Source organism: Mobula birostris, chromosome 2 (genome assembly GCF_030028105.1).
Source record: "Mobula birostris isolate sMobBir1 chromosome 2, sMobBir1.hap1, whole genome shotgun sequence".
NCBI classification, from domain to species: Eukaryota; Metazoa; Chordata; class Chondrichthyes; order Myliobatiformes; family Myliobatidae; genus Mobula; species Mobula birostris.
In genome coordinates this window covers 14001042-14027244 of record NC_092371.1, presented here as the reverse complement: position 1 = coordinate 14027244, position 26203 = coordinate 14001042, and the positions used below count along the sequence as shown (strand labels likewise).

General features: G+C 47.4%; 1 protein-coding gene across 4 annotated transcripts; it reads left to right on the top strand.

The window, feature by feature from the left end:
• Nucleotides 1-122: 122 nt before the first annotated feature.
• Nucleotides 123-24719, top strand: paqr6 (progestin and adipoQ receptor family member VI). 4 transcript variants are annotated; one of them, XM_072283679.1, is made up of 9 exons: nucleotides 123-271; nucleotides 3308-3456; nucleotides 4718-4845; nucleotides 7146-7351; nucleotides 17883-18009; nucleotides 18917-19013; nucleotides 19764-19908; nucleotides 22252-22536; nucleotides 24629-24711. In XM_072283679.1, exons 2-8 carry the CDS (start codon nucleotides 3406-3408, stop codon nucleotides 22521-22523), a joined length of 1026 nt encoding a protein of 341 aa, XP_072139780.1. In that variant the 5' UTR covers nucleotides 123-271; nucleotides 3308-3405; the 3' UTR covers nucleotides 22524-22536; nucleotides 24629-24711. The 4 variants fall into 4 exon arrangements, with proteins under 4 accessions (XP_072139780.1, XP_072139791.1, XP_072139762.1 ...); XM_072283690.1 differs by having other exon boundaries at nucleotides 3308-3339; nucleotides 22252-24719; XM_072283661.1 differs by having other exon boundaries at nucleotides 22252-24719.
• The last annotated feature ends 1484 nt before the right edge of the window (nucleotides 24720-26203 follow it).

The window sequence follows — 26203 nt, the reverse complement described above, 5'->3', positions numbered from 1 at the left end:
CGACAGGGATGGAGGAGGGACACTGCCCCTTTAAGCGGCTGTTTTCTTTTCCGGCAGCTCCTAGGAAAACAAGGGGCCCCGTCTTTACATTTCCTCCAATCAGCCCTCTTCCAGAAGGCGGCGACTGATTCCCAATGACACAGACGCGGTGAGCGGACAGTTGGCCAGTTTGATCCGTAAAGCCGTTCCCAACAGGCACCATGAAACGCCACGATCCCCGCGGGACGAGTAGTCCCGAATAGGAGGAGGTGACTCCCCGTTCTGCATACCGGTGAGACCCCGTTGAGCCCTTTTCAGACCGTTTCCCTGAAGTGTACGACTCAGCGGAAACGTTTAACCGCTGAAACTGTTTGCGCGAGAAAGAAGCTGACTGCGCGGGTGCAATATGTTCTCTTTCCCTGCGAAAAATTTACTTAAAATATCCAGTAGGGACTTCGCCGTTGGAAACTTGCTGCTTTCAAACTTTACCCTAAGTGGAACAGGAGATAAAGTTCTTGTAGTGACAGGCGTCAGGAGGTATGAGGGCAGGGGATGGTTGAAGTTTGTCAGGAGGGGCGTGGCGGGAGGAGATGGGGAGATCCGGTGATTTCGGAGGTGGGAACATGCGGTCGTCCTGATGGCAGCGGGATGGGAATGATTGGAGCAGGCTATCGGAGGGGTGGTCCAGATTGTCAGATGAAACCAAGAGAGTGCCACGTGATTAGATCTGTTCCTGAGAGCTACCAGGCCCGGCCGCTGCCCCGAAGACGAGAGTTCGAATCCCCTCTGGTCAGCTGTGGATTTAAAACTTACTGAAATAAATAAGTCTGAACACGTTTAAAACTAGTATCCATGGTTGCCTCGCGTAGATCACACCTAGTTTACTGATGAATCAGGAGTAAATCTGACATTCTTGCTTCATCCAGACTGTCACCAAGGATCCAGAAAGATATCGCTGGTGTTCAAATGCCCCCATGAAATTAACTCAGTTCCAGTAAATCAGGGACAATGGGCTGGTGCATTCCGGGTTGCACGGGTACGTGCTAAGTGACGCACTGAAGTTGGAGCAGTTACTACAAGAGCTCGGAAAGGGAGGAGCGCACTGTAGGGTTCTTCCGTCACTGGAGAGAAGGCCCGGACTGGATGCGTAAGCATCTCACTTTTTCAGTAGTATACCACCCCCAGGGGGCCACATAAATGCCCACAGTCCAATTGGTATTAAAGGAATGAAATAGAACAGTACTTAAAACATTGATTAGGAACGTAAGAATGAAAAGGTATTGGCCGGATTATTCTTGTATTTTTTCTTTACAGGTAAAGTTTATTTTGATAAAAATAATGTTCGCCTAATTAGCCAGCAGCCTCTGGTGAGTTGTAGGCATATAGTAAATTGTATTGAAATATCCAGATCTAACACACGGAGTCACTGGGGCACAATGCACGGAGGATAAGAAATAAGGTGGATGATCCTGTTGCACGATCACAGATTGTCAGGTATGATGTTGAGGTTATCACTGAAATCGTGGCTGAAAGAATGTTGTAGTTGGGAGCTGAATGTTCAAGGTTACATGTGTATCGGAGGGATAGGAAAGTAGGCAGAGGAGGTGTTGTGCTTCCACTTGTAAAGAATGGCATCAAATCAGTAGAAAGATGTGGCATAGGATCGGAAGTTGTTGAATCATTGTGGGATGTGTTACGTAACTGTAAGGGCAAAAGGACCCTAATGGCAGTTATATACAAGGCCTCCCAACATTAGCTGGGATGTGGACCACAGATTACAAGGAGAAATCGAAAAGGCGTGTCAAAAGTAATAACCGTGAGAGACTTCAATATGCACATCGATTGGGAAAATCAAGTTGGTAATGGTTCTCAAGAAAGAGAGTTTGTTGCATGCATAGGAGATGGCGTTTTAGAGCGGTTTGCTGTTGAGCCTTCGAAGAGATTAGCTTTCCTGGATTGGGTGTTATGTAATGAACTGGAGGTGAAAAGGGAGCTTAAGGTAAAGGAATCCTTAGAAGACAGATATCACAATATAATTGAATTCAACTTAAAATTTGATAGGTAGAAAGTAAGGTCTGACGGAACACTATTTCAGTGGAGTAAAGGAAATTTCAATGGTATGAGAGAGGAGTTGACCGAAGGAAGTTGGAAGGAGATGCCGGCAGGAATGCCAGCAGGGCAGCAATGGCTGAGATTCTGGGGAAAATGAGGAAGTTGTAGGATAGATGTATGCCAACAACAAGGAAATAGTCAAATGGGAAAATAGTACAACCGTGGATGACAAGGGAAGTCAAAACTATTGTAAAAGTAAAAGACAGAGCATATAACAAAGCAAATATTAGTGGGAAGACAGAGGATTGTGAAGCTTTTAAAAACCCACAGAGGGCAACTAAAAGAATCATGAGGTGGGAAAAAATGAAATATGTAAGCAAGCCAGCAAACAATATGGAAGTGGATAGTAAAAGCCTTTTTCAAGTATTTAAAAAAAGAAAGAGATGAGAGTGGATATAGGACCCATGGGAAAATGAGGCTAGAGAAAGAATAGTAGATGAACTAAATGAGTATTTTGCATCAGTCTTCACTGTGGAAGACACTAGCAGTGTGCTAGCTGTTGAAAGGTGTAGCGACGAGAAGTGAGTGCAATTACTATTACAAAGGAGAAGGTGCTCAAAAAGCTGAAAGACCTAAGAGTATATAAGTACCCAGGGCCAGATGAACTGCACCCTAGGGTTCTGAAAGAGGTAGCGGTAGACATTATGGAGGCATTAGAAATGATCTTTCAAAAATCATTGAAATCTGGCATGCTGCCGGGGAAGTGGAACATTGCAAACTTCACTGCGGTCTTTAAGGAAAGAGGAAAGCAGCAGAAAGGAAATTATAGGCGAGTTAGCCTGACCTCAGTAGTTGAGAAGATGTTGGAGTCAAATGTTAAGGATGAGGTTATGGAGTCCTTGGAGATGCGGGACAAGATAGGACAAAGTCGGCATGATTTCCTTAAGGAAAAATCTTGCCTGACGAACCTGTTGGAATTCTTTAAGGAGATTACAAGTAGGATAAATAAATGGGCTGCAGTGGATCTTGTATATTTAGACTTTCAGAAGGCCTTTGACAAGGTGCCATGCATGAGGCTGCTTGCCAAGTTAAGAGCCCATGGTATTACTGGAAGCCCTCTCTCTCTCTCAAGATCCAACGTTGCGTGATGCCATATCCCAATCCTGCTCCATGATCGTTGTTGGAGATACTGCGTGTATGAGTGTGCTTGATTTACTGTTTGGGACTTCACGCTCTCGTCCTTTGTTCTAACCTATCTCTGCTGTGAATTCCACAGGGCAGCAATGGAGCTGAGGAAGAGAAGGTGAGGTGAGGCACCCGACAACTTCGGTGATCCTCTGGTACAGGTTTTGTGTATGGACACAGGACTCCAAGATGTTAACTGTTAAGTTGCCCCACTTATTAAGCAATCACCAAGTACCCAAAGTAAGTCCAAGGTAACGGGTATCTGCTCTAAAAAAAATCTCTAATACAGAGAGTTAACCCACACATTGATTTCAATGCGTCAATCAAAGTAGATCAAGGCAAGGATCACGCATAAAAAATGCTGGTGAACGCAGCAGGCCAGGCAGCATCTATAGGAAGAGGTACAGTCGACGTTTCGATCCGAGACCCTTCGTCAGACAAGGATTAGAATTTGTGAGGCCTAGAAGGCTAAAGATCAAGTACTGGTAAGGGGACGAGTGTAGATGGATATGGTATGGTCGGCATATACATTATGGGCCGAAGGGCCCGTTTCTGAGTTCTGTAACTCCAAAACAATATTCTGTATTCAATTTACTTCTTCTGTTAAACTTGTCCACATATCTTTGGATACATTTTTAGTTCAATTGTTAAATTGCTTTATCAATGTTCCCCATTCATTTTTTGCCAATTCACAGTTTAGATTCTGGCACTCACCACCTGGAGTCTCCTCACAGCAGACAGCAGGTTTCCAAAGTCAGTCTGTTAGGTCTGTCAGCGAGTCACTAGATAACCTTCCCCCGCCCCCCCCCCCCCGTCTCTCTCTCTCTCTCCCCCCCCCCACTTCCCGCTCTCGCTCATACACACATCTGTACACATATTTGCTCACAACCACACACATTCACCAGACATTAATACGTAACACTTCAGTTGTGAATAACAAAAACAAACACAAAACACAGAAAAAGATATCACAAATATTTCTTATCCTGAGCATATTCCAGTGGTCTGTGTCTGCCACGTTCTGCTGACCAACATTCAGTCCGAAGGGCGTTAGTTTGTTCAACTTTGAGATTTTAAGTCTCAGTCTTGAACTACTGGCGTTAAGCTATACTGGGGGAAGGGAACGTTGTGGGAGAGGAGATACTGAGGGAGTGTCACACCGTGGTTGCGGAGAGGAAGGAGTGCTGTACTTTGGGACTTGCGAAGTTTGATTTTATTTTAGAACCATTCTCCCATCAACCTGTTGGAAGGGTTAGAGTGAGCAATGGTGGTAAATCAAAAGTTTGGGCCCAATATTCATCCTGTAGTCTTCACTAGAGCACTTACGAAGAGTCGCGTTGCTATCTGTGGGATCGTGCTGTGCATAAATTAGCCAATCCCGTGTCTAGCGCTTCCTGGGCTGTGGGGAGCTTCGGGGATTTCCAGTGCGAGGGGTTCTGGGGAAATTTTGGACTGCCATAACTTTGTCTTCTCTGTGCTGCCACCTCACCCACCTCCCCAGGTTTTCCGAGAGGATGGAATTGTGAGCGGCTACCGTAACCCACAGAGCTCTGCCAAGGACTGCCTCCTTAGCACCTTCCAAATGACGAACGAGACGCTCAACATCTGGACCCATTTCCTCCCCACCTGGTACGTGTCAGAGCCAATCATGGCAGTCGGGGGAGATACCGCAGGCAGCAACAGCTCAGAGGCTCAGGGCCCCTCTGCTCCGTGCTCGCATTCTCTTCTCCTTCCCTGCTTCATCCCACCGGCGATAAGTAGATTCGCAAGTTTTGAGGAGAGCCCAACCTGCCTGCAAAGGGGCGGTGGGATTGATGAATGGCTGAGGTTCCTTTACAAAGTGGGAAAGTGTTAGGAGTGAAAGGCCATTTGTTATTAAACTAGAAGAAGTTAGAACTTTACTCCCTGCAGCGCAGGAGAATGGGGGGAGATTTGATAGAGTCATTCAAAATGACGAGGGATATAGATACGGCCAATGAAAGTAAGCTTTTACCCCTGAAGTTGGGTGAGACTAGAACTGGGGGGCATGGGTTAAGGGTGAAAGATGAAATACCTAAGGGGAACCTGAGGGGGAGCTTCTCCACTCAGAGAGTGGCGTGAGTGTAGAATGAGATGCCAGCGGAAGTGGTGAGCTTGAGTCTGATTTTAAGACTTGAGAGAGGTTTGCATAACTACATACATGGATAGGAGGGGTGTGGAGGGTTGTTACCTCGATGCAGTTCGATGAGCAGAATGATAATTCGCAAACACCAGATAGTCTACAGATGCTGGAAATCCAAAACAGCGCACACAAAATGCTGGAAGAGTTCAGCAGCTCAGCCAGCATCTATGGAAATGTCCTGGACTGAAGGAGAGTCTCGGCCCGAATCGTCGACTCCTTACTCTTTCCATGGATACTGCCTAACTTGCTGAGTACATCCAACATGTTGTGTGTGTTTCAGTGCTGCTGTGCTTTATGGCCGTATGGACTGAGAACATGAACAAAATGTGCAGGTACAGGTACAGCAGTGATTTTAACAGAAGGACTTCCTTTACGGGAAGGGCTATGTGTATAAGAGGATGAAAGTTCTAACAATGCAATGGAGGCTACCTCAGAAATATATTAAAGTCAACTTTGGATAGAGTTTTGTACAGTAAAGGGAATTAAAGGTTCTGGGGAAAAGGCGGGTAGATGGAGATAAGACCATGGTCGGATCAGCCATGATTTTATTGAATGGCGGAGCAGGCCCGACGAGCCAGGTGGCCTACTCCGGCTCCTAGTTCTTATGTTATGTTTCACACACACACACACACACACACACACACACACACACACACAATGCTGGAGGAACTCAGCAGGTCAGGTGGGAAATTAACTGTCAACGATTCATACATTGAGAGGTAAAGAAGAGCAGGAGGCTAGAAATGGAGGGCGAGCAGAGAATGAAGAGGCCGGCAGAGGTTACAGAGATATTGGAGAGTGTGTAGGATGAGGAGGGTACACAGATCTGAGGAGGTTACATTGACGTCAGTGGGTTATCCTCAGGTCAAAGGGAGTTACACTTATATCAGAAGGGTTTACAGAGGTCGGAGGAGATTCCAGGGTCGGGAGGAATTAGAGGATAGAAGAGGTTTTACTGAGGTCGGAGGAGGTTACAGTGGTCAAAGGGGGTTACAGGGCTCAGGGAGAGGTTTACAATAGTAGGATGAGATTATACTGAGGTTAGAGAGGTTATACTGGGGTCTAGGTGTGTTCCAGAGTTCGACGACGTCATGTAGGGAAGCGGAGGTTACACAGGTCAGAGAGGAGTAAATATATATCAGAAGAAGTCACACAGGTCGAAGGAGGGAACACAGGTCGTGAGGAGTGACACGGTCGCGGGATACAGGTGTGAAGAGAGATTACACGATTTAGAACAGGATTACTGAGGTTAGTGGAACCAAGTTCCACAATGGACCTGAAAACGACAGAGGGAATTTTGAAAGTTTTCTATGTTGGTGGAAGAAAGACTTCCCAGAGACCCATGGTGCTTTCAACCCCATGGTGACTGAACTGGAAAGCAGAGGTTGGTGTAAAGGCGGAGGAACACAGAGGAGCGAGGGACATGGAGGAGTGGAGAAAAACAGAAGGGAGAGAGACCAGCATAGAACATAAGTCACGGGATTGTGGCTCATTCTACATTGCTAGGCACAGCCCGATCCCATGGTTTTGCAAAGAGACGCATAGGCTGAAGCCGCTGCTAGAGGGTGAAATGTCGGCTCGCTCTCTCCCCTGCAGACACTAATTGACCTGCTGAGTATCTCGGCGCTCCCTGCCTTAATTCGGTGAAAGGTGTGTGGTTGGGGGGGGGGGGGGGATCGTCCGTTGGTACCTCGGGACTGTGCGTTCAACCGAGTCCCCTTTCCTGTCCCGCCAGCTCACGTTGACCTCTAATTCTTGTCTCTGGCAGGTACTTTCTGTGGCGGCTGCTAGTGCTGTGGCACTCCGTGGACTTCTGCAACGAGCCGTATGCCTGGCCCCTTCTCGTCTACCTGTGCGTCAGCTGCCTCTACCCTTTCACCTCCAGCTGTGCCCACACTTTCAGCACCATGTCTGCTCACGCACGGCACGTATGTTACTTCTTCGACTATGGAGCCCTCAGCCTATACAGCCTGGGTACGTCCTCATATCCCATCTCCCTCTGTACTGTATAACACCGTAGCGTAGGAGCTAGCGTAATGTTTTACAGCGCCAGAGAACGGGGTTCAATCCCCGCTGTCTGTAAGGACTTTGTACGTTCTCCCCGTGACAACGTGAGTTTCTACGGGTTGCTCCGACCTCCTCCCACACTCCAAAGACGTACGGGCTATGGTTCATAAACTGTCTACTTCATCTGCGCTCTCATTGTGGTTAGTTCTATCGCCACATGATAGAAAGGATGCGGAATCTTTAGAGAGGATGTAAAGGAGATTTACCAAGAATAGGTAGCATGTCAGGAGTGGTGGTGGAGGCAGATATATTAGGGACATTTGAGGAATATGTGGGAGGGAAGGGGTAGATTGATCTTGGAGTAGATTAAAAGGTCAGAACAACATCGTAGTCCGAAAGTCATCCACTGACTGCACTGTTCTATGTTCTAAATCCCCCTTTGGACCTGTGGATATCGTGTACTCCTTCCCCAGGGACACCCTGGCACAAGATATTTATTGATATCGTCACATGTACGAAGATATGCCTTGCATATTGTTCGTATAGATTAGATCATTATAGAGTGCACTGATCTAGACTCGGTCACACAACGGCAGAATAAAGTGTAACAGTTATTGAAAGAGGGCAGTGCAGATAAACGATGAAGTGCCAGGTCACAACGAGTTAGATTGTGTGGTCAAGAGTCCATCTTATCGTACAAGAGATCCATTCAACAGTCTTAAAGCAGCTGAACACGCGCAAATTTCTGGAGGAACTCAGCAGGTCAGGTAGCATCGATGGAAAGAAATAAACAGTCGACGTTTCAGGTCAAGACCCTTCATGAGCACAGGCGAAGGGTCTCTGCCCGAAATGTTGACCCTTTATTTTGTGTGTGTTACTCTAGAGCTCCAGCATCTGCAGATTCTCTTGTGTCTTATAGCAGTGGGATACAAGCTGTCCTTGAGTTTTGTGGTGTGTGCTTTCAGGTTCTTGTATCTTCTGCCCCACTGGAGAGAGGAGAAAAGAAAATGTCGGGGGGGGGGGGGTAGCTGCATTTTTGCATGCGGTTCCGACAACATTTTCGAGGAAGTACATGAACCCCACCCCTCATCACGCAAATTCCCTCTGTCTATCAACACAGCCCAGTCTAATGAAGGGTCTCAGGGACTAAGTATGTACTGCTTCACTCTCCACCGCCGCTGTCTGACCTGCTGAGCTTTTCCAGCATTAAATCTGACGAACAACAGGGAGTTGAGGGGGTAGGGAAGGTGGAGCAAAGACTGGAGAGAGTGCACATGATCTTACTGAATGGTGGAGCAAACTCCGAAGGGGAGAGCGGCCTCCTCCTGCTTCTGACTCTCATCCAGTTCTGTCCGCTGCGCCCTTCTGTACACCGATTTCAGAAAGTCGAGTAGGTTCACGGGAATTGTTCTGGGAATGAAAGGGTTAGTGTACGAGGAGCATTTTATGGCTCTGCGCCTACACTAATTGAAGTTTAGAAGAATGGGGTGTGTGGCTGGGGAGGACTTCAATGAAACATAACAACTATTGTCAGACCTCAAATGAATGGTCGTGAGAGCATGCTTCCTATAGTGGGGGGAGTATAGAACCGGGGTACACAGCCCCAGAATACAAGAACTTTCACTTAGAACAGAGATCAGGAGGAATTTATTTAGCCAGAGGGTAGAGAGTCTGTGGAATTCATTGCCACAGATGGCCGTGGAGGCCAGGTCATTGGTAAAGCGGAGGTTGACATGTTCTTGATTAGTCAGGGTGTCTCAGGTTACTGGGAGAAGGCAGGAGAATGGGATTGAGAAAAATGATAAATCGGCAATGATGGGATGGTGGAACGGACTCGATGGGCTGAATGGCCCAATTCCGCTCTATATATTATGGTTTTATAATCTGTTCAGGCTATCAGGCCCCACCCTTGTCCTCTACTCTTGGATGAAGTTACAGAGTTAGGAAGGGGTGGAGAGCAAGAGGAAGATGTGGAGGTTTGGAAACTGGAGGGAGTGACAGAGAATGAGAGGGATGAGGTGATGTGAGGGGTCAGAAAATAAAATAAGAAAATGTATTTAATCAAGGCACCAATGACATAGGTAGGAAAAGCGAGGAGGTCATGAAGAGAGAAGTTAGAGAGCTAGGTAGAAAGCTGGAAAGCGGGACCTCCGGGGTGGTAATCGCTGGACTGCTGACTTTGCCACGCACCAGTGAGGGTAAGAATGGGATGATTTGGCAGCTGAATGCGGGGCTGAGAAAGTGGTGCTGGGGCAGAGTTTCAGATTTATGGATCATTGGTATCTCTTCTGAGGAAAATATGACTTGTACAAAAGGGACGGGTTACACGTGAACTCGAGGAGGACCAATATCCTTGCGAGCATGTTTGGGAGAGCTCTTGGGGAGGGTTTAAACTAATTTGGTGGAAGATGGGTCCCGGAGTGATAGGGTTTACAAGTAGATGCAGTGCGTAGTGAGATGGTCAGGAAGGATGTAGAGGTGATAGGAAAAAGTTTCAGTCGGTAAGATGACTTGCAGTGCAAAAGAGGGGGGCAAAATTGGAAGGGGGATGGATGCAGGACTGAAGGTGTTATATTTGAATGCACGAAGTATACCAATTAAAGAAGATGATCTAGCAGCGGAGTTGGAGATTTACGGGTTTGACGTTGTGGGTATCATTGAGTTGATGCTGAAAGAAGATGGAATTGGGAAAGGCCTGAAGAGAGAATTTGGTGACCTAGGTAGAACGCTGAAAAGCAGGACGCCCTTAGAAAGGCATGACATAAAATGGGATTACCTGTGGGTAGAGTTAAAACGCTGCAAGAGTAAAATGAACTTGATGGGAGTTATATATAGGCCTCAGAACAGTAGCCAGGATGTGGGCTACAAATTACAACCGAAGATAGAAAAGGCATGTCAAAAGGGCATTGATACAAATATCATGGTAGTGGGGTGGGGGTTGGTTCAATATGCAGGTTGATCCCAAGGGAGGGCAATTGTAGAATGCCAACAAGATAGCGTTTTAGAACGGCTTGTGGTTGAGCATACTAGGGGATCAGCGATTCTGGGTTTAATGAACCAGATCAGATAAGAGAGCTTAAGGTAAAGAAACCATTAGGAGGCAGTGGTAGAATGATAGAATTCACCCTGCAATTTGAGAGGGAGAACCTAAAGTCAGAAGTACCAGTATTGCAGTAGAGTAAGGGGAATTACAGAGGCATGAGAGAGGAGCTGGCTGAACCTGATTGAAAGTGGAGGAATGACAGCGGAACAGTAATGCCTGGAGTTTCTGGGAACAATTCGGAAGGCGCAGGATAGTACATCAGAAATAAGTATTCTAATGGCAGGATAGAACATAGAATAGTACAGCACAGTACAGGCCCTTCGGCCCACAATGTTCTGCCGACCCTCAAACCCTGCATCCCATATAAGCCCCCAACTTAAATTCCTCCATATACCTGTCCAGTAGTCTCTTAAACTTCATTAGTGTATCTGCCTCCACCACCGACTCAGGCAGTGCATTCCACACACCAACCACTCTCTGAGTAAAAAACCTTCCTCTAATATCCCCCTTGAACTTCCCACCTCTTACCTTAAAGCCATGTCCTCTTGTATTAAGCAGTGGCGCGCTGGGGAAGAGGCGCTGGCTATCCACTCTATCTATTCCTCTTATTATCTTGTACACCTCTATCATGTGTCCTCTCATCCTCCTTCTCTCCAAGGAGTAAAGCCCTAGCTCCATTAATCTCTGATCATAATGCATACTCTCTAAACCAGGCAGCATCCAGGTAAATCTCCTCTGTACCCTTTCCAATGCTTCCACACCCTTGACGTAACTTTGGCTGACAAGGGAAGTTAACGTCAACATAAAAGCAAAAGAGAAGATATATAATATAGCAAATATCAGTTGGAAGTTAGCGGATTGGGAAGTTTTTAAAAACAACAGAAAACAACTATAAAAAAAAAACCACGGGGGAGAGGTAAGCCAACAATTTCAAAGAGTACTATACACCGAAAGTTTCTCATATATATAAAGAGTAAAGTAAAAGCGAGAGTGGGCATTGGACGGCTGGAAAATTACGTTGGAGAGGTAGTAATGGATACAAGGAAATTGTGGACGAACTGAATAAGTATTTTGCATCAGTCTTCACTGTGGAAGATACTAGCAGCACGGCGAGAGGTCCAGAGTGTCATGGGGCAGAGGTGAGGATGGTTGCCATTGCTGCGGAGAAGTTCCCTCGAAAACTGAAAGATCTGAAGGTAAATAATTCACCTGGACCTGATGAACTACACCCCAGCGTTCTGAAAGAGGTAGCTGAAGAGATTGTGGAGACATCAGTAATGATGTTTCAAGAATCGTGAGATTCTGGAATGGTTTCAGATGACTGGAAAATTGCAAATCCTCTTCAAGAAGGGAGAAAGGCAGAAGAAAAGCAATTCTAGGCCAGTTAGCCTAAGTTTAGTGGTTGGGAAGACGCTGGAGTCCACTGTTAAGGATGTGGTTTCGGGATACTTAGAGGTTTATAATAAAGTAGGCCAAGTCGGAATGGTTTACTTGGGGAAAAATCTAGACTAACAAATCTGTCGGAAGTCTTTAAGGGAATGACCGGCAGGGATAGATAAAGGAGATCGGTGAATGTTGTGTACTTGGATTTTCAAAGGTCTTTGACAAGGTGCCAGACATGTGTCTGCTTAACAAGATAAGAGCCCATTGTATTGCTGCAAATATACTAATATGGTTAGAGCACTGGCTGATTGGCAAGAAGCAAGAGAGGCTTTTCTGATGGATCGTGGGTGACAAATGGTGTTCCACAAGAGGCATTGCTTGGACCCTTCTTTTTAAGTTGTATGTCAATAATCTGGTAGGCGGAATAGATGGCTTTGATGCGAAGTTTGGGGGCTATACGAAGATAGGTGCAGAGGCAGGCAGTGTTGAGAAAGTAGGAGGCAGTAGAAGGACTTAGACAGATTAAAAATAATGAGCAAATGGAATACAGTGTATGGTCATGCACTTCGGTTGAAAAAGTAAAGACATAGACTGTTTTCTAAACAGGGAGAACAGTCAAGAATCCGAGGTGCAAAGAGACTTGGGAGTCCTCGTGCAGGATTCCCCAAAAGTGAATTTGCAGATTGAGGCGGTGGTGAGGAATGCAAACACAATTTCGCATTCGTTTCGAAAGGACTGAAATATAAAGAAAAGAAGGCATGTGAATGCCCTAGTATACGAGATGAAAGAGAATCCGAGGGGTGCTGCAGATACGTTAAGAGCAAAAGGACTGCAAGGCACAAGAATGGTCCTCTGGAAGATCAGAATGGTAATCTATGTGTGGAGCCGAAAAAGTGGGGGAAGTCATAAGAGATTTTTTTGCATCTGCATTTACTCAGGAGATGAACACAGAGTCTATAAAATGAGACAAAGCGGCAACTACTTCAAGATTACAGATTACAGAGGAGGAGGTGTTTGCCGTCCAGAGGCAAATTGGGGTGGATAAATCAACAGGCCTGACAAGGTGTTCCTTGGAGACTGCGGGAGACAAGTGCAGAAATTGCCGGGACCCGAGAAGAGATACTTATATCATCCTCAGCGACAGATGAGGTGGAGGATAGCCAAACCTCCAGTCCTCCGCTGTTCAAGAAAGAAGCCAAGAAACTATAGGCCGATGATCCAAACATCAGTAGTGGAAAGGTTATTGGAAAGTATTCCAAAGGACCGGATGTATAAGTATTTGGATAGATATGGTGCGTGGTAGGACATGTCTAACCAAACGTATAGAGTATTTAGAGGAAGTTATCAGGAAATTGGTTGAAGGCAAGATAGCGGATGATGTCTACATGGACTTTAGCAAGGCATTTGACAAGGTCTGGCATGAGAGGTTGGTCAAAAAAGTTCAGTCACTCGGTATTCAAGTTAAGGTAGTAAATTGGATTAGATATTGGCTTTGTATGAGAAGCCAAAGAGTAGTAGTAGATGGTTGCCTCTCTGAGTGGAGGCCTGTGACTAATGGAGTGCCGCAGAGATCGGTGCTGGATCCGCTGTTGTTTGTCATCCACGTCAACGATCTGGATGATGTGGTTAGCTCGATTGGCAAACTTGTGGATGACGCCAAGACTGCGGGTGTAGTGGACAGCGAGGAAGGCTACCATAGCCTGGAGCGGGATCTGGGCCAGATGAAAAGTGTCAGAGGAAATTTAATGCAGACAAGCGCGAGGCATTGTTCTTTGGTAGGACCGACCAGCGTAGGCCTTACACAGTGAGTGTAGGTTACTTAGGTGTGCGGTAGAACAAAGGCATCCCGGAATTCATTGAAAGTGGTGTTGCAGGTAGATTGGGTCGTAAAGAAAGCTTTTGGCATATTGGCTTGGGATGTTATGTTTAAGTTGTATAAGACGTTGGTGAGACCTAATTTGGAGTATTGTGGGCAGTTTTGGTCACCTACCTACAAAAAAGATGTAAGTAAGGTTGAAAGAGTACAGGGAAATTTTACAAGAATTTTGCCGGGTCTGGGGGACCTGAGTTATAAAGATTGAATAGGTTCGGACTTCATTTCTTGAAGCGTAGAAGATTCAGAGGAAATTTGATAGTGATATACCAAATTATGAGAGGTAAAGATAGGGTAATTGCACGCAGGCTTTTTCCACTGAGGTTGAGTTAAGGGTGAAAGTGAAAGGTTTAAAAGAAATATGAGGAGAAACTTCTTCATGCAGATGGTCGTGAGAGTGTGGGATGTGCTCAGCCATCACAAGTGGTGCATGCGAGCTCGATTTCAACGTTTAAGATCATTTTGGATGTTAGGGGTATCGAGGGCTATGGTGCCGGTGCAGGTCAATGGTAGTAGGCAGTTTAAATGGTTCGGCACTGACTAGATGGGCCGAAGGGATTGTTTCCGTGCTGTACTTTTCCCTGACTCTACGACTCTGAAACCAAGGATGTAATGCTCGGGTTTTAAAAGGCACTGGTGAGGCCTCACCTGGAGTATTGTGAGAAGTTTTGAGCCACGTGAGCAGTTTTGATCCACTTATCTAAGAAAGGACGTGCTGACATTGGAGAGGGTTCAGAGGCAGTTCACAAGGATATTTCGGGGAATGAACAGCTTATCAAATGTCATGAGCCCTGCGGGCCTCTGTGTCGTACCGTGGAGCGTTGGACTTCTGGGTTTATGGGGCACCTGTATTTACTAATTGTGGTCTTACGAGAGTCGATAAGCCCTTATGCTTCCGTTTAATCTTGTCACGCTAATTATGACTAGCCCTTTTCCGCTTATTGGGATTACAATGAAGACTCCCGTTTAACACTCGTCATGGAGTCCTTGTGTTCAGAACTATTTGCCTTGCCGTGTCGCCCACTTATGTCACCGATGCCCTGTTGCAATTCCGATGTATAACGCCCTGGTTCCGTCTCTACATCCGAGTCGTCCGTTGTTCCTCCGCACCTGAGTTCAGTCGTTCTCAGCGCTCACCACGACATCACGTGAGCATTGGTTGATGGCTCTGGACCTGTACTCGCTGGAGTTTAGAAGATAGAGGGGTGATTTCATTGAAACCTATCGAATGCTCAAAGGACTATACAGAATAGGTGTGGAGAGGATGTTTCCTGTGGTGGGAGAGTCTAGGACCAGAGGGCACAGCCTCAGAATAGAGGTATGACCTTTTAGAAAGGACATGAAGAGGAATTTCTTTAGCTAGAGGGTGCTGAATATGTGGAATTCAAAGCCACAGGCGGCTGTGTAGTTCAGGTCATTGGGTGTATTTAAGGTGGAAGCTGATAGGTTCATATAAGTCAAGGCGTGTGCGAAAGGTTACGGGGAGAATGCGGGAGAATGGAGTTGAGAGGGAAATGGATCAGCCATGATGAAACGTCGAAATAGACTCGATGGTCTGAATGGCCAAATTCTGCTCCTCTGTCTTACGGTTTTAATGGCCTCTTCCCCATTCCCCGTGTCTCTCCATCTTTCGCTCAACCCTTTCCTCCGCCTCTCCCTTAACTCTATCATTCTTTTTCCCTCCCCTCTTTCTATGTCATTCTCCTTTTCTCTCTCTGCCTTTCCCTACCCGACTATCTCTGTCCTTTCTCTCTCTCTTCCCACCCCACTATCTGTATTCTTCTCTCTCTCACTCCCACCCTACGCTACCATCCCCCCATTCTCCCCCTCCTTCTCCCGTGTAAGTCCCTCGCTCACTCTCTTCCTTACCGTCCTCCATCTTACTCTCATCCCCCTCCCCCTCCACTTCAGATCTGTCACTGTCTATCTCTCTCTCCCTCCCCTCGTTTTCACTCTGTTTCCCTCCCCGTCTATCTTTGTCATCTCTCTCTCTCTCTCTCTCTCTCTCGCTCGCTCGCTCACTCTCTCCCTCCCTCTCCCCCCATCAATAATAATTCCACACTTCCTCGTTCCTGGCTCCATTACCGAGTTGCTTCCCGCGTGCTTTTCTGTTGCAGGGGCTCTGACTGCTGAGAGAGACAGGGGCATTGTTTCAGCTAATAAAGGCCCGATTCACAGCACTGTTATTGAGCACAGGGCTGAATAAATTAGCAGCCTACAGGATGACAGTGCCTCCCACTAAGTAACGCTCACGGGACTGGGTTTTTAGAACATTTACGAGTCAAACCAGAAGAATGTTTCACGAAGAGAATTGTTTTTGTACCAACTTTTCAGACTCTGCCAGTTTACAGAGACGTTCAAAACTCAGGCGGATTTAGCTATGGTGCAGTGTCCGTTACTCTGTAGATACTGCAACAGCTCAGGTCAAAATGAAATTAGCAGTGGTGATAAGCCAGTACTGCAAACATTAATGGGACTCTGAGTCAATAAATCCACAAGATCTGATGCCCGTTGTTTAGGTGTTTGAAGGGTGTTGCTAAGGTGATGATCTATTTATTTAGTAATACAGCACAGTAACAAACTCCTCCGGCCCAGCATTTTCGTGCCGCCCAATTACACCCATGTGACCTATTGACCTGCAAACCCTTACGACTTTGGAATGAAGAGGGAAACCGGAGCACCCGGAGAGGTCATGGGGAGAAGGTATAAATTCCTGATAGACAAAGGCAGGAATTGAACTCCAATCTTAGAGCTGTCGCTGTAAAGCGTTAACACTAACCGCTACGCTGACTGCTGAGACCATAACTGATTTTCATGAAACCAAAAAACATGGGAGCAGAATTGGGCCTTAGAGCTAATCGAGTCTTCTCCTCATCGACTCCGTCTCGGGCTTTCAGTATCGGATAGGTTTCAACAAGATCCGCCCTCATTCTTCTAAACTCCAGTGAATACTGACCCAGGGCATTCAAGCGCTCCTGATACGCTTAACCCTTTCGTTCCTGGAACCATTCTCGCGACTCTCTCTAATGCCAGTATATCAATATTCCATATGTTTGAATGATTAGCACTGACTGCGAAATTTTTTTAATGAAGGAGCGAGGAACTACTGTTTAGTTAGCTTGACCCGGCTACTCTGGAGCTCTGAAACCACTGAATCTCCTTCAGTGGACAGTGTGGGGACAGTGGACAATGGCTAGGGACTGCAGACCGAACACAATAAAGAGCCAGTAACCTCCGTAACACTACAACTACCACACTCCTACCCCTATATGGCCTGTTCTGACACCATGTCCTACGATATAGTTACACTGTTTTAAAAACTCGCTTTATTCCAATGCAAAGTAGGTTTGTGTACTCTGTGACTGCCAAACTGTAATCTCTTCCTTCCGCCTTTCTTTGTCTGTCTGTCGGTCTGTCTGTCTGTCTGTCTGTCTGTCTGTCTATCTATCTATCTATCTCCCTCTCTCTCTCCCTCCCTTTGTCTCTTTTTCTCTATGTCTCTCTGTTTCTGTCTCCCTCTGCCTCTATTTCTCAGCCTCTATCTCTCAAAGGTCGGAGTAATTTTTTTTATCAAAATACATATATGTCACCTAATGATACCCATAGATTCATTTTCTTGCAGCATTCATAGTAGAGAAAATCAATCTCATGGTAGTTTTTGGTGTTTTTGGTAGTTTTAGAGCCTGCCTGCCTGTCTGTCTGTCTTTCTGTCTGTCTCTCTCTCTCTCTCTCTCTCTATCTATCTATCTATCTATCTGTCTATCAGTCTCTCCGTCTCTGTCTCTGTTTCACCGTGTCTCTGTTTCTCTGTCTCTCTGTCTCTGTGTCTCCGTATCTGTGTCCCTGTTCCCTCTGTCTCTGTCTCTGTGTCTCTGTTTCTCTGTCTCTCTATCTCTGTGTCTCTCTATCTTTGTGTGTCTGTTTCTTTGTGCCTCTGTTTCTCTGTGTCTCTGTCTGTCTCTCTACCTGTCTGTGTCTCCATCTGTCGATCTCTCTGTGTCTCTGTCTCTTTGTATCTTTGTCTCTGTGTCTCTGTCTCTCCGCCTGTCTCTCTCTGACTCTCTGTGTCTCTGTCTGTCTCTCCCGCTTTCTTGTTTCCATGCCGTGGCTGGTGTACACTGATGTTCGCCTTCTTTCCCTGCTGTATGACAAAGTGTTCTGGCTCGCTACCAACGCTGCTCTCTGTCTCTGTTTCACAGGCTGTGCTATCACCTACCGGGCCTACGTAATGGCAGACAGTTGGATTAATAATGCCCTGCACTCCTGCTTTGTCCCCGTCGCTGCCTTCAACTCCCTGCTTTGCACAACACTCTCCTGTTACTCCAGGTAGGCACGTTTACCATGGCGATGCTGTTAAATTGGTAAATCGGTTTATTATTGTCAAAAAATACTGAGCATTTTTTCCTTTGCATGCCATCCATCTGGTTCTCATCATGGGAACCAGACCTCGATCCCAGATCACAGCCCCCCTGCATTGATTCCCTCACTCCCCTGGTTAAAATGTACCTGGCCCGAGATCCCTGGAAGTGGCAACACAGGTTACTAGGGTAATTAGGAAGGCATATGGCATGCTTGCCTTAATTAGTCCAGGCGCTCTCAGACGTCAATAAGTTATGTTGCAGCTTTATAAAACTCTAGTTAGGCCGATTCTGGAGTACTGCATACAGTTCTGGTCGTCCCATTATAGGAAGCTTGTGGAGGCTTTGGCAATGGTGCTGGAGAGTTTTGTCAGAATGCTGGCTGAATTAGAGGGCATGTGCTACAACGAGAGGCTAAGTAAACTTGGGTTATTTACTATCCAGTGGTGGAGCTGAGGGGAAATCTGATAGAGGTTTATAAGATTATGGGAGGCACAGATAGAGTAGAAAGCCAGTATCTTTTTTTATCCAGTGAGGAAATGTCTAATACCAGTGGGCTTGCATTTAAGGTGAGAGGGGATAATTTAAAAGGAGATGTCAGGGGCAAGCTGGTTTTTACAAAGAGAGTGGGGGTACCTGGAATCCGTTGCTTGGGGTGCTGGTTGAGTCATATCTATCCGGTAGACCTTTAGTTAGGCACTTGCATGTGAGGAAAATGGAAGGATATGACCACTGTGTAGGCAGAAGGGAGTAGTTTAGTTGGCCATTTGATTCCGTACTTAATTAGTTCCACACAACATTGTGGACTGTCGGGACTCTTCCTGTGCTGTACTGTTCCATGTTCTATGTTCTATGAGTGTGGGTTTGCGTCTCAGGTTCCTGGAGGTCGAGCAGCCCAGACTCAGTAAGACCTTCCGGCTCACAGCTTTCACCTACCCTTTTCTGTTCGACAACCTGCCGCTCTTCCACAGGGTAAGAGGACCTCTATGAGTGGGTGGAGGGAAAGGGAGGGGAAGTCCAACACTGACACACCCAAGTAACACGCACAAAATACTGGAAGAAGCCAGCAGGCCAGTCAGCACCTATGGAGGGGAATAAACAGTCGAAGCTTCGAGCCGAGACTCTTCACCAGGACTGTAAAGGAAGGGGCCCGTTATAATAATATTCTTATTATGACAGAATAAGAAAGTGTGAGGGGAGGGAGTAGCACAAGCTGGCAGTTGATAGGTTTGGGGATTGGGGAGGGGTGAGGTTTGGGAGGAGGTGGGATGTGGTGTAATTTGGAGCGATGATGGGTGGCGAGGTTTGCTGGATGTGGGGAAGGGAGAGATTTGTGTGGGAGGGCGGGGACGGGTGAGGTGGGTTGAGTTTTGGAGGGCTGATGACCCGGTGATGTTCTGGGAGAAAGTGATGTCCGGTGAGGTTTGGGATATGGAGTTTCAGTGACCATTTGGAAACACATCGGTGAGACCCGCCCAGTGGGCAGCCGAGAACCTGCGCTCCATCTCCTGGACTGGCCTTGGTTTGAACCGTGTGAATGAGTAGCTGAGGGTCAACCTAGAATCGATAGTGCGAAGGGGCTATTTCCATGATGTAAGATTCTACGTGGACAACCTCCCTCTCCTCATTCAGGGACTTAACCTTCCTGGGAAGGCTGCGTTGGGGTCCTAGAGTGGAATGCTAACCTCCCTATCCTTCTCACTCTTCCCTCCCCTCCCACAGCTCTTCCTCTGCTGGGGTGAGGACTGCAGCCACAACACCTCCGTACCCACTCACTACTGCCACTTGCTGTTCGCTTTCCTCACCTTCTTCCTCTTTGCCTCCCACCTGCCCGAACGCCTGGCTCCTGGCTGCTTCGATTATATCGGTGAGTGTCCGGCAACGGAGGGCAGAGAGAGAGTTGGAAACGGGGTTCTGAGGGGTGGTGTGTGCAGGTCTAGAGACAGCTCGGTGGGGGGAGGCATTCTCCTCAGACTGCAGCCTTTCCGTTAACTGTAGCCGCCCTCCCAAACCCCACATCCCCTCACTATGCGGGATAGCGTCACAGACCTCCGTCCACTGAGTTCTCATCCCACACCGATCCTATTGCACTCTCCCCCACAGGTCTCGTGTGGGCTTCCCCTGATTCTAACCCTCACCTACTCACCGGCGCAATTTACGCCGATTAACCCCGCCCGACCTGCATGTCTCTGCGACGTGGGACGTATCGGAGTACCCAGGGGAAACCAACGGGGTCGTGCACACATACACACACACACACACACACACACACACACACTCACGCAGAGACGCGCGCGCACGCGCACACGCACACAAGCGCAGAGGACGCGCGAGAGGCAGACAGGGCAGACAGAGAGACGGAAATCCAGATTGAACCCAAGTCTCTGGGAGAGCCACCTCAAAGATTTGCAGTGACAAAGTTTCCAGGGGACGCCCCCGCCCCAAAGGCTGAACTCCGTGTCCCGAGCCCCAGAAGCGGCTTCGGGAACCACTCTCTTACTTTCGAATGTGATAACTGTATTCTAAACTACAGTGAGCCGTGGTCACGTATCCTCAAGGCGCACCTTTCCCATCCCAGGGCGAATCCAACTGGTCGTTCTTTACCCACTCAAAAGCAGAGTTCCTTTCGTTGGGGTTGGGGCCCAAACCGTGAGCAATACGGTTCTGCCCGTGTCCTATTGACGAGGCCTGCGCCCCACCCCCCCCCCCACCCCGCAACCCGAATAACTCCTGGCAGACCATCAACCGTCTCCTCGCCGCGCTGTCACTCAATGCCCTGCAGTGGGCTCTGGAGTCGTGGGTGAGGTGGTTCGGACTTCTCTGTGGGTGTGTAACAGAGCCGGCCTGATTACTCCAGTCAGAGTAACCCACCTCCCCGTTCCTTCCGCTTACACATATGGTCAAGGTCAACCATAGGTGGTGCGTCTTTGCTGTCGAAGTCACAAGCCAGAGCACGACGATACAAAGCGCAAGCCGCTTACCCGTGCAGCAGTCTCCTCCACTCCCTGCAGCTGATGAATCCAAAGGGAATGGCAGAAACCGATACAACTTGGCACCAGCTATATCGCAGGAGTTGCCAGTCAGCGTTGAAATCGACGTGGGACTGCCTTAAAGTCTCCATCTGCAGCATTTTCCTCGGAGTTTACTCACGAAGGTTTCCCATGAGAGGGTAGAGTTGCAAGGCAGCGGAGGTTTGAAATCAGAGTTTTCTTTCTCCTAGAAAGCAGTCAACCATAGCCGACGAACTCCACTTGCCCGAAGCAGCTTGTTTTAAGGCGCCCGCCTTTGCCACTTCTCCTGTCATTAGAAATGGTTCCGCCGGTCTTAGTAGCTAAGCCTCACGGGAAGACCAGGGGCTGGATTTGGTTGTCAGTGGCTACTTAAGACGCGAGCCGTTGGGAGTATTTAAGAGGTAGTGGGAGCTCATTCTCCACTACTCCCCATCCCGGCTATGATAACCTTAAGGGACAGTTTACACAACGGATTTTACATTGCTATGACCACTGAAAACACGACACTTCCCCATCTCAGTACACAAAAGGAAGGACAATAATGAGAGAACGGACTGCGAGAAATTAGGAGACAGTTCCTGAGCTCGCGGCCCAGGCTGCTGGAGGCACGGCGGGGGAAACTGAGACAATATGGCATTACGGGAATAGGGGTGGGGTGTTGGGGCCAGGGACGATTACAGTAATAGGGAGAGGTGAGGTGGCCGGGAAGGGGTTACAGAGACGAGGAGGGGTGTAGGGGAAGTAAGAGGTTACAAGAGAAGGGGAAGGGTGTTAACAGCGAAGATGTTGCAGAGCCGGGGAGGGGTGTAGGGACAGGAGTGGGTCACAGAGAGAGGAATGGAAGTAGAGGCGGGAAGTTGTCGCAGAGACAGGGAGTGGAGTAGTGAAGGGAGGATGTCACAGACCTGGAGGCTTTAGGGTCCGAAGGGAGCCACAGAGACGGTTTGGGAGAGCCAGAGGTCGTGGATTGCTTTGTTGACTCCGTTGTGAACTTATGTACGGACGTCGGCTGTGACAACACACCAGAGCCTCTCAACACCGGAAGCCTTGGGATTGAGATATCCTGGGTCCCCGTGTCCCCAAGGTGAGGGCTGAATGGCCGCGAGGTCAACAGTGGTGTGCGCAAGAGAATACCTCCCTCATTTATCTATCTCTACCTCTTCCCCTCCCCCATCCCACCCACCCACACTCTTCCACAGGTCACAGTCACCAGCTTTTCCATATCTGCGCGGTGGCCGGCACCCACTTCCAGCTGGAGGCCATCATCACCGACATGGGCTGCCGTCGGACCTGGCTCCTGGCCAACGCCCCACTCCCCTCGTTGGCGGGGACCCTGGGGGTGACCTTGGCTGCCCTGCTCCTCAACCTCCTGGTCATCTCCTTTTTCATCGGCCTGCTGGCCCTGGTGCCTGGTTCCTCCTCCTTTCTCCTCAGCGCCCTATCTGAGCAGGTCAAGTCAAGGACGGACTGAGTTGAGAGCGAAGGTGAGGGGAACGGTGGGCAGTGACCACACATCCTCCCACTTCTCCTTGGGGTGGCATCATGGAGTTCGGCGGGAGTTCAGCCCGACCGTGCAGTGATACGACAGGACAGCGCCTGCGATCCGAGTTCATTTCCTGCCGCTGTCTGAAAGGACTTTGTATGTTCTCCTCGTGAACGTGTGGGTTTTCTCCGGATGCTCTTGTTTCCTCCCACATTCCAAAGACGTACAAATTGGTGTTAGTGAGTTGTGGGCATGCTACACTAGTGCGGTAAGCCTGTCGACATTTGCACATCCTCAGACTGTTCTGGTCCTTGAAACCATCGATGCATTTCACTGTATGTTTCGAAATACAGTACATGTGACAAATAACGCTAATATTTTTCCTTCTCAATCTCCAACACCGGGGCACTGTCGGATGTACAGCCACATTTAATTGCTTGCTTGCGAAAGATTTTTTCATTGATGCCAATCAGCCACTGTGTAACAGGGGCTTGATAATGGACTTCTGACCTTCCCCGCCCTCCCTCAGAGATCAGCGAGCGTTGTGGTACAGAGCTGGCGTGCTCCAAATGAAGACAAAGGTAAAGATAAAGAATGTTCTGCTTTTCATTCCCTTCAAAACTCCTGAACAAGTGAAGCAGTCCATTGCTGCATGTAGTAAGGCCTAGACAGCAGTCAAGACTGACCTTGAAAGTATCATATAACATTTGTATCTCAAATATGCCAGACTCTGCCCATCTCCAACACAGTCTGAACGTGTGCTGGGGGCAGCCCGCAAGTGTCACCATCGCATGCCCACTACTTACTAACCCTAACCTAGAAAACCATAAGATATAGGAGCAGAAGTAGGCCATTCAGTCATGGGCTGATCCAATTCTTCCAGTCATCCTTACTCCCCTGCTTTCACCCCATACCTTTTGATGCCCTGTATGGCTTTAGAACGCGGGAGGTAACCGTAGAACCCGAGAGAACGCACACGGTCATGGGAAGAACATACAAGCTCCTTACAAGTAGCGATGGAAATTGAACCTCGGATCACAAGCGCTAGAAAACTTTACCCTAACCATTAGAGTACAATACCCCTGAATGGTTAGGAACACGTTGGAAGTGCGACGTGTTCTCTTTCTCTTGCACCTTATTTTGGAACGACTGTGTCAGGTTCTAAAGAAGTTCGCCCGTCCTAGAGCCTACAATCCCATTGGAACCCCGGGCAGGCCTGGAGATGGGGCGCCACGGTAGCGCAGCGGTTAGCACGGCACTATTACAGCTCCGGACGTCGGAGTTCGGAGTTCAATTCCGGCACTGTCTGTAAAGAGTTTGTAAGATATTCGCGCGGCCGCGCAGGGTACTTCCAGCTGCTCTGGTTACGTCCCGCATTCCAAAGGCGTACCAGTTAATAACTTAATTGATCGTTGTAAATTATTCTGTGATTGGGCTAGGGTTAAATAGGTGGGTGCAGCTCGAAGGGTCTGCCTGACGCCGCCCATAGCCCCTCTCCCCCAACACCACCACCACAGAGCAGATCTGAGCAGAACAACACACACAAAATGCTGGAAGAACCAGGCAGGTTGTTTACAAGAGTTTATTCAAATGTTTATACAGATTTTTCCCAGGGTTGGGGAATTAAGAGTCAGACGGCACGGACTAAGGTGCAAGGGGAAAGATTTTAAGGGGACTTATTCACTCAGCGAGTGGTCAGTATGTGGAACGAACTGCCTGAGTGAGCGGTTGCAGCAGATACAGCAGTTAAAAGGCAGTAGGACAGGTACGTGGATCGGAAAGGTTTAGAAATATGGGCCAAACGTAGGCCAATGGGACTAGCCTAGATGGTCACTTTGACTGGCAGCAATGAGTTGGGCCAAAGGGCCTGCTTCCACGCTGTGTGTCTCGCTGAATCTATGATCACACAGTGCGTGAGGAAATAAGGATCTGAGTCAGGTTTATTATCAGTCACGTAAGTCATGAGATGTCTTGTTTTGCGGTAGCACAATAATGCAAGACATTTAAAATACTTTAAGTTACTATGGGAATACATAATGCAAAAAAGAGACAAAAATGTTGTCCTAATACTCTTTGGTTTATGGACTGTGCAGATATCTCTTGGCGGAGGAAAAGCTGTTCCTGAAATGCCAGTTGTCCATTCCCCAGTCAGGATGAAGGGTCTCCGTCCAAAACATCGAGTTTATTCCCCTCCATAAGTGCTACCTGGTCTGCTAAGTTCCTCCAGGGTTCGGTGTGTATTGCTCTAGATTTCCAGCATCTGCAGAATCGCTTCAGCTTCGGCTCTGGGCAGAGTTGCGTTCCAGTTAAACGAGTCAATCCTTTAGCAGCTTGTTATGCTCACAGTCTCCCAATCGCCCGGAGCCGATGTCATAGATGGAGAGGGTTGTGACCGCGTATGCATGCATCTATACTCCGTTCCTCATCCTCCCCCACTGTAACCTCCTACCTCTGCCTGGGTGCCTTATCAACTGTACAGTGCCCTTCTCTCTGAAGAAAGAAGAACATCTTAACTCTCATTTCCTTTGATAACAAGTAAACTTCTCTCAAAACAATGCTGCTTATCCCCAGCGTTATCTGAGCTTTTAAACTGGATGTGCAGATGTTTTAACAGTACATTTGTTAAATGCCTTCTAAAGCAATATTTGTATAGATTGTCTTTATTCACAACTCAAACTTTAAAGTAAATTTATTATCAAAACACGGATATGGCACCTTCAGATTTATTTTCTTGCGGACAGTTGCAGTAAAACAAATACAATTAGAATCGGTGAGAAGCTGCACACAAAGGCTGATAACCAATGTGCAAGATAAACTTGCAAATATTAAATAGACAGACAGATAAATAATATTCAGAACCAGTTGTGGGGAGCTTTGAAAGTGAGTTCAACCTTCAAAGTTCAAAACAAAATTTATTATAAGAATACAAACACATCATCACACACAACCCTGAGATTCTTTTTTCCTGCAGGAATACTTAGCAAATCTATAGAACGGTAACTGTAAACAGGATCAATGAGCAACAAGCTGTACAAACGGAAATATAAATAAATAGCAATAAATAATGAGAGCATGAAATAACAAGATAAAGAATCCTTAAAGTGAAATCATTGGCTGTGGAAATATCTGAAATAGAATGAGTGTACTTATCCTTTTTTGTTTAAGAGTCTGATGGTTCAGGGTGAGTAACTTCTCTTCAACTGCTCTTAAGTCCATAGGTTGTGGAATCAACTCAGTATTGAAGTGAGTGAAGTTATCCACTCTGTTCAGGAGCCTGATGGTTGTAGGGTAGTAATTGTTCCGGAACCTGGTGGTGTATGTCCTAATGCCCCTGTACCTCCTTCCCGATGGCACCCAGAGCATTATGATAATAGTTTGGTCAGCTCCCACCTCGGCGCACCTGGAGACAGCAGCACTGACCGATACAAATGTCGTATCGTGTAAAAATAATATTCAGTCGAAGAATTCTAATGAAAAAATATGTAGACTATTCTCTAAACGGGGAGAAAAATCCAAAAATCTGAGATGCAAAGGGACTTGGCAGTCCTTGTGCAGAACACCTTAAAGATTAACTTGCATGTTGAGTCGGTGGTGAGGAAGGCAAATACAACGTTAGCATTCATTTCAAGAGGGCGTAAATACAAGAGCAGGGATGTGATGCCGAGGCA

Coding starts and splice junctions, on each gene's coding strand:
- paqr6 (XM_072283661.1), top strand. CDS start 3,406: ATGTTAACTGTTAAGTTGCCCCACTTATTAAGCAATCACCAAGTACCC. Junction 3,457..4,717: donor GCAATCACCAAGTACCCAAA/GTAAGTCCAAGG, acceptor CCACCTCCCCAG/GTTTTCCGAGAGGATGGAAT. Junction 4,846..7,145: donor ACCCATTTCCTCCCCACCTG/GTACGTGTCAGA, acceptor TGTCTCTGGCAG/GTACTTTCTGTGGCGGCTGC.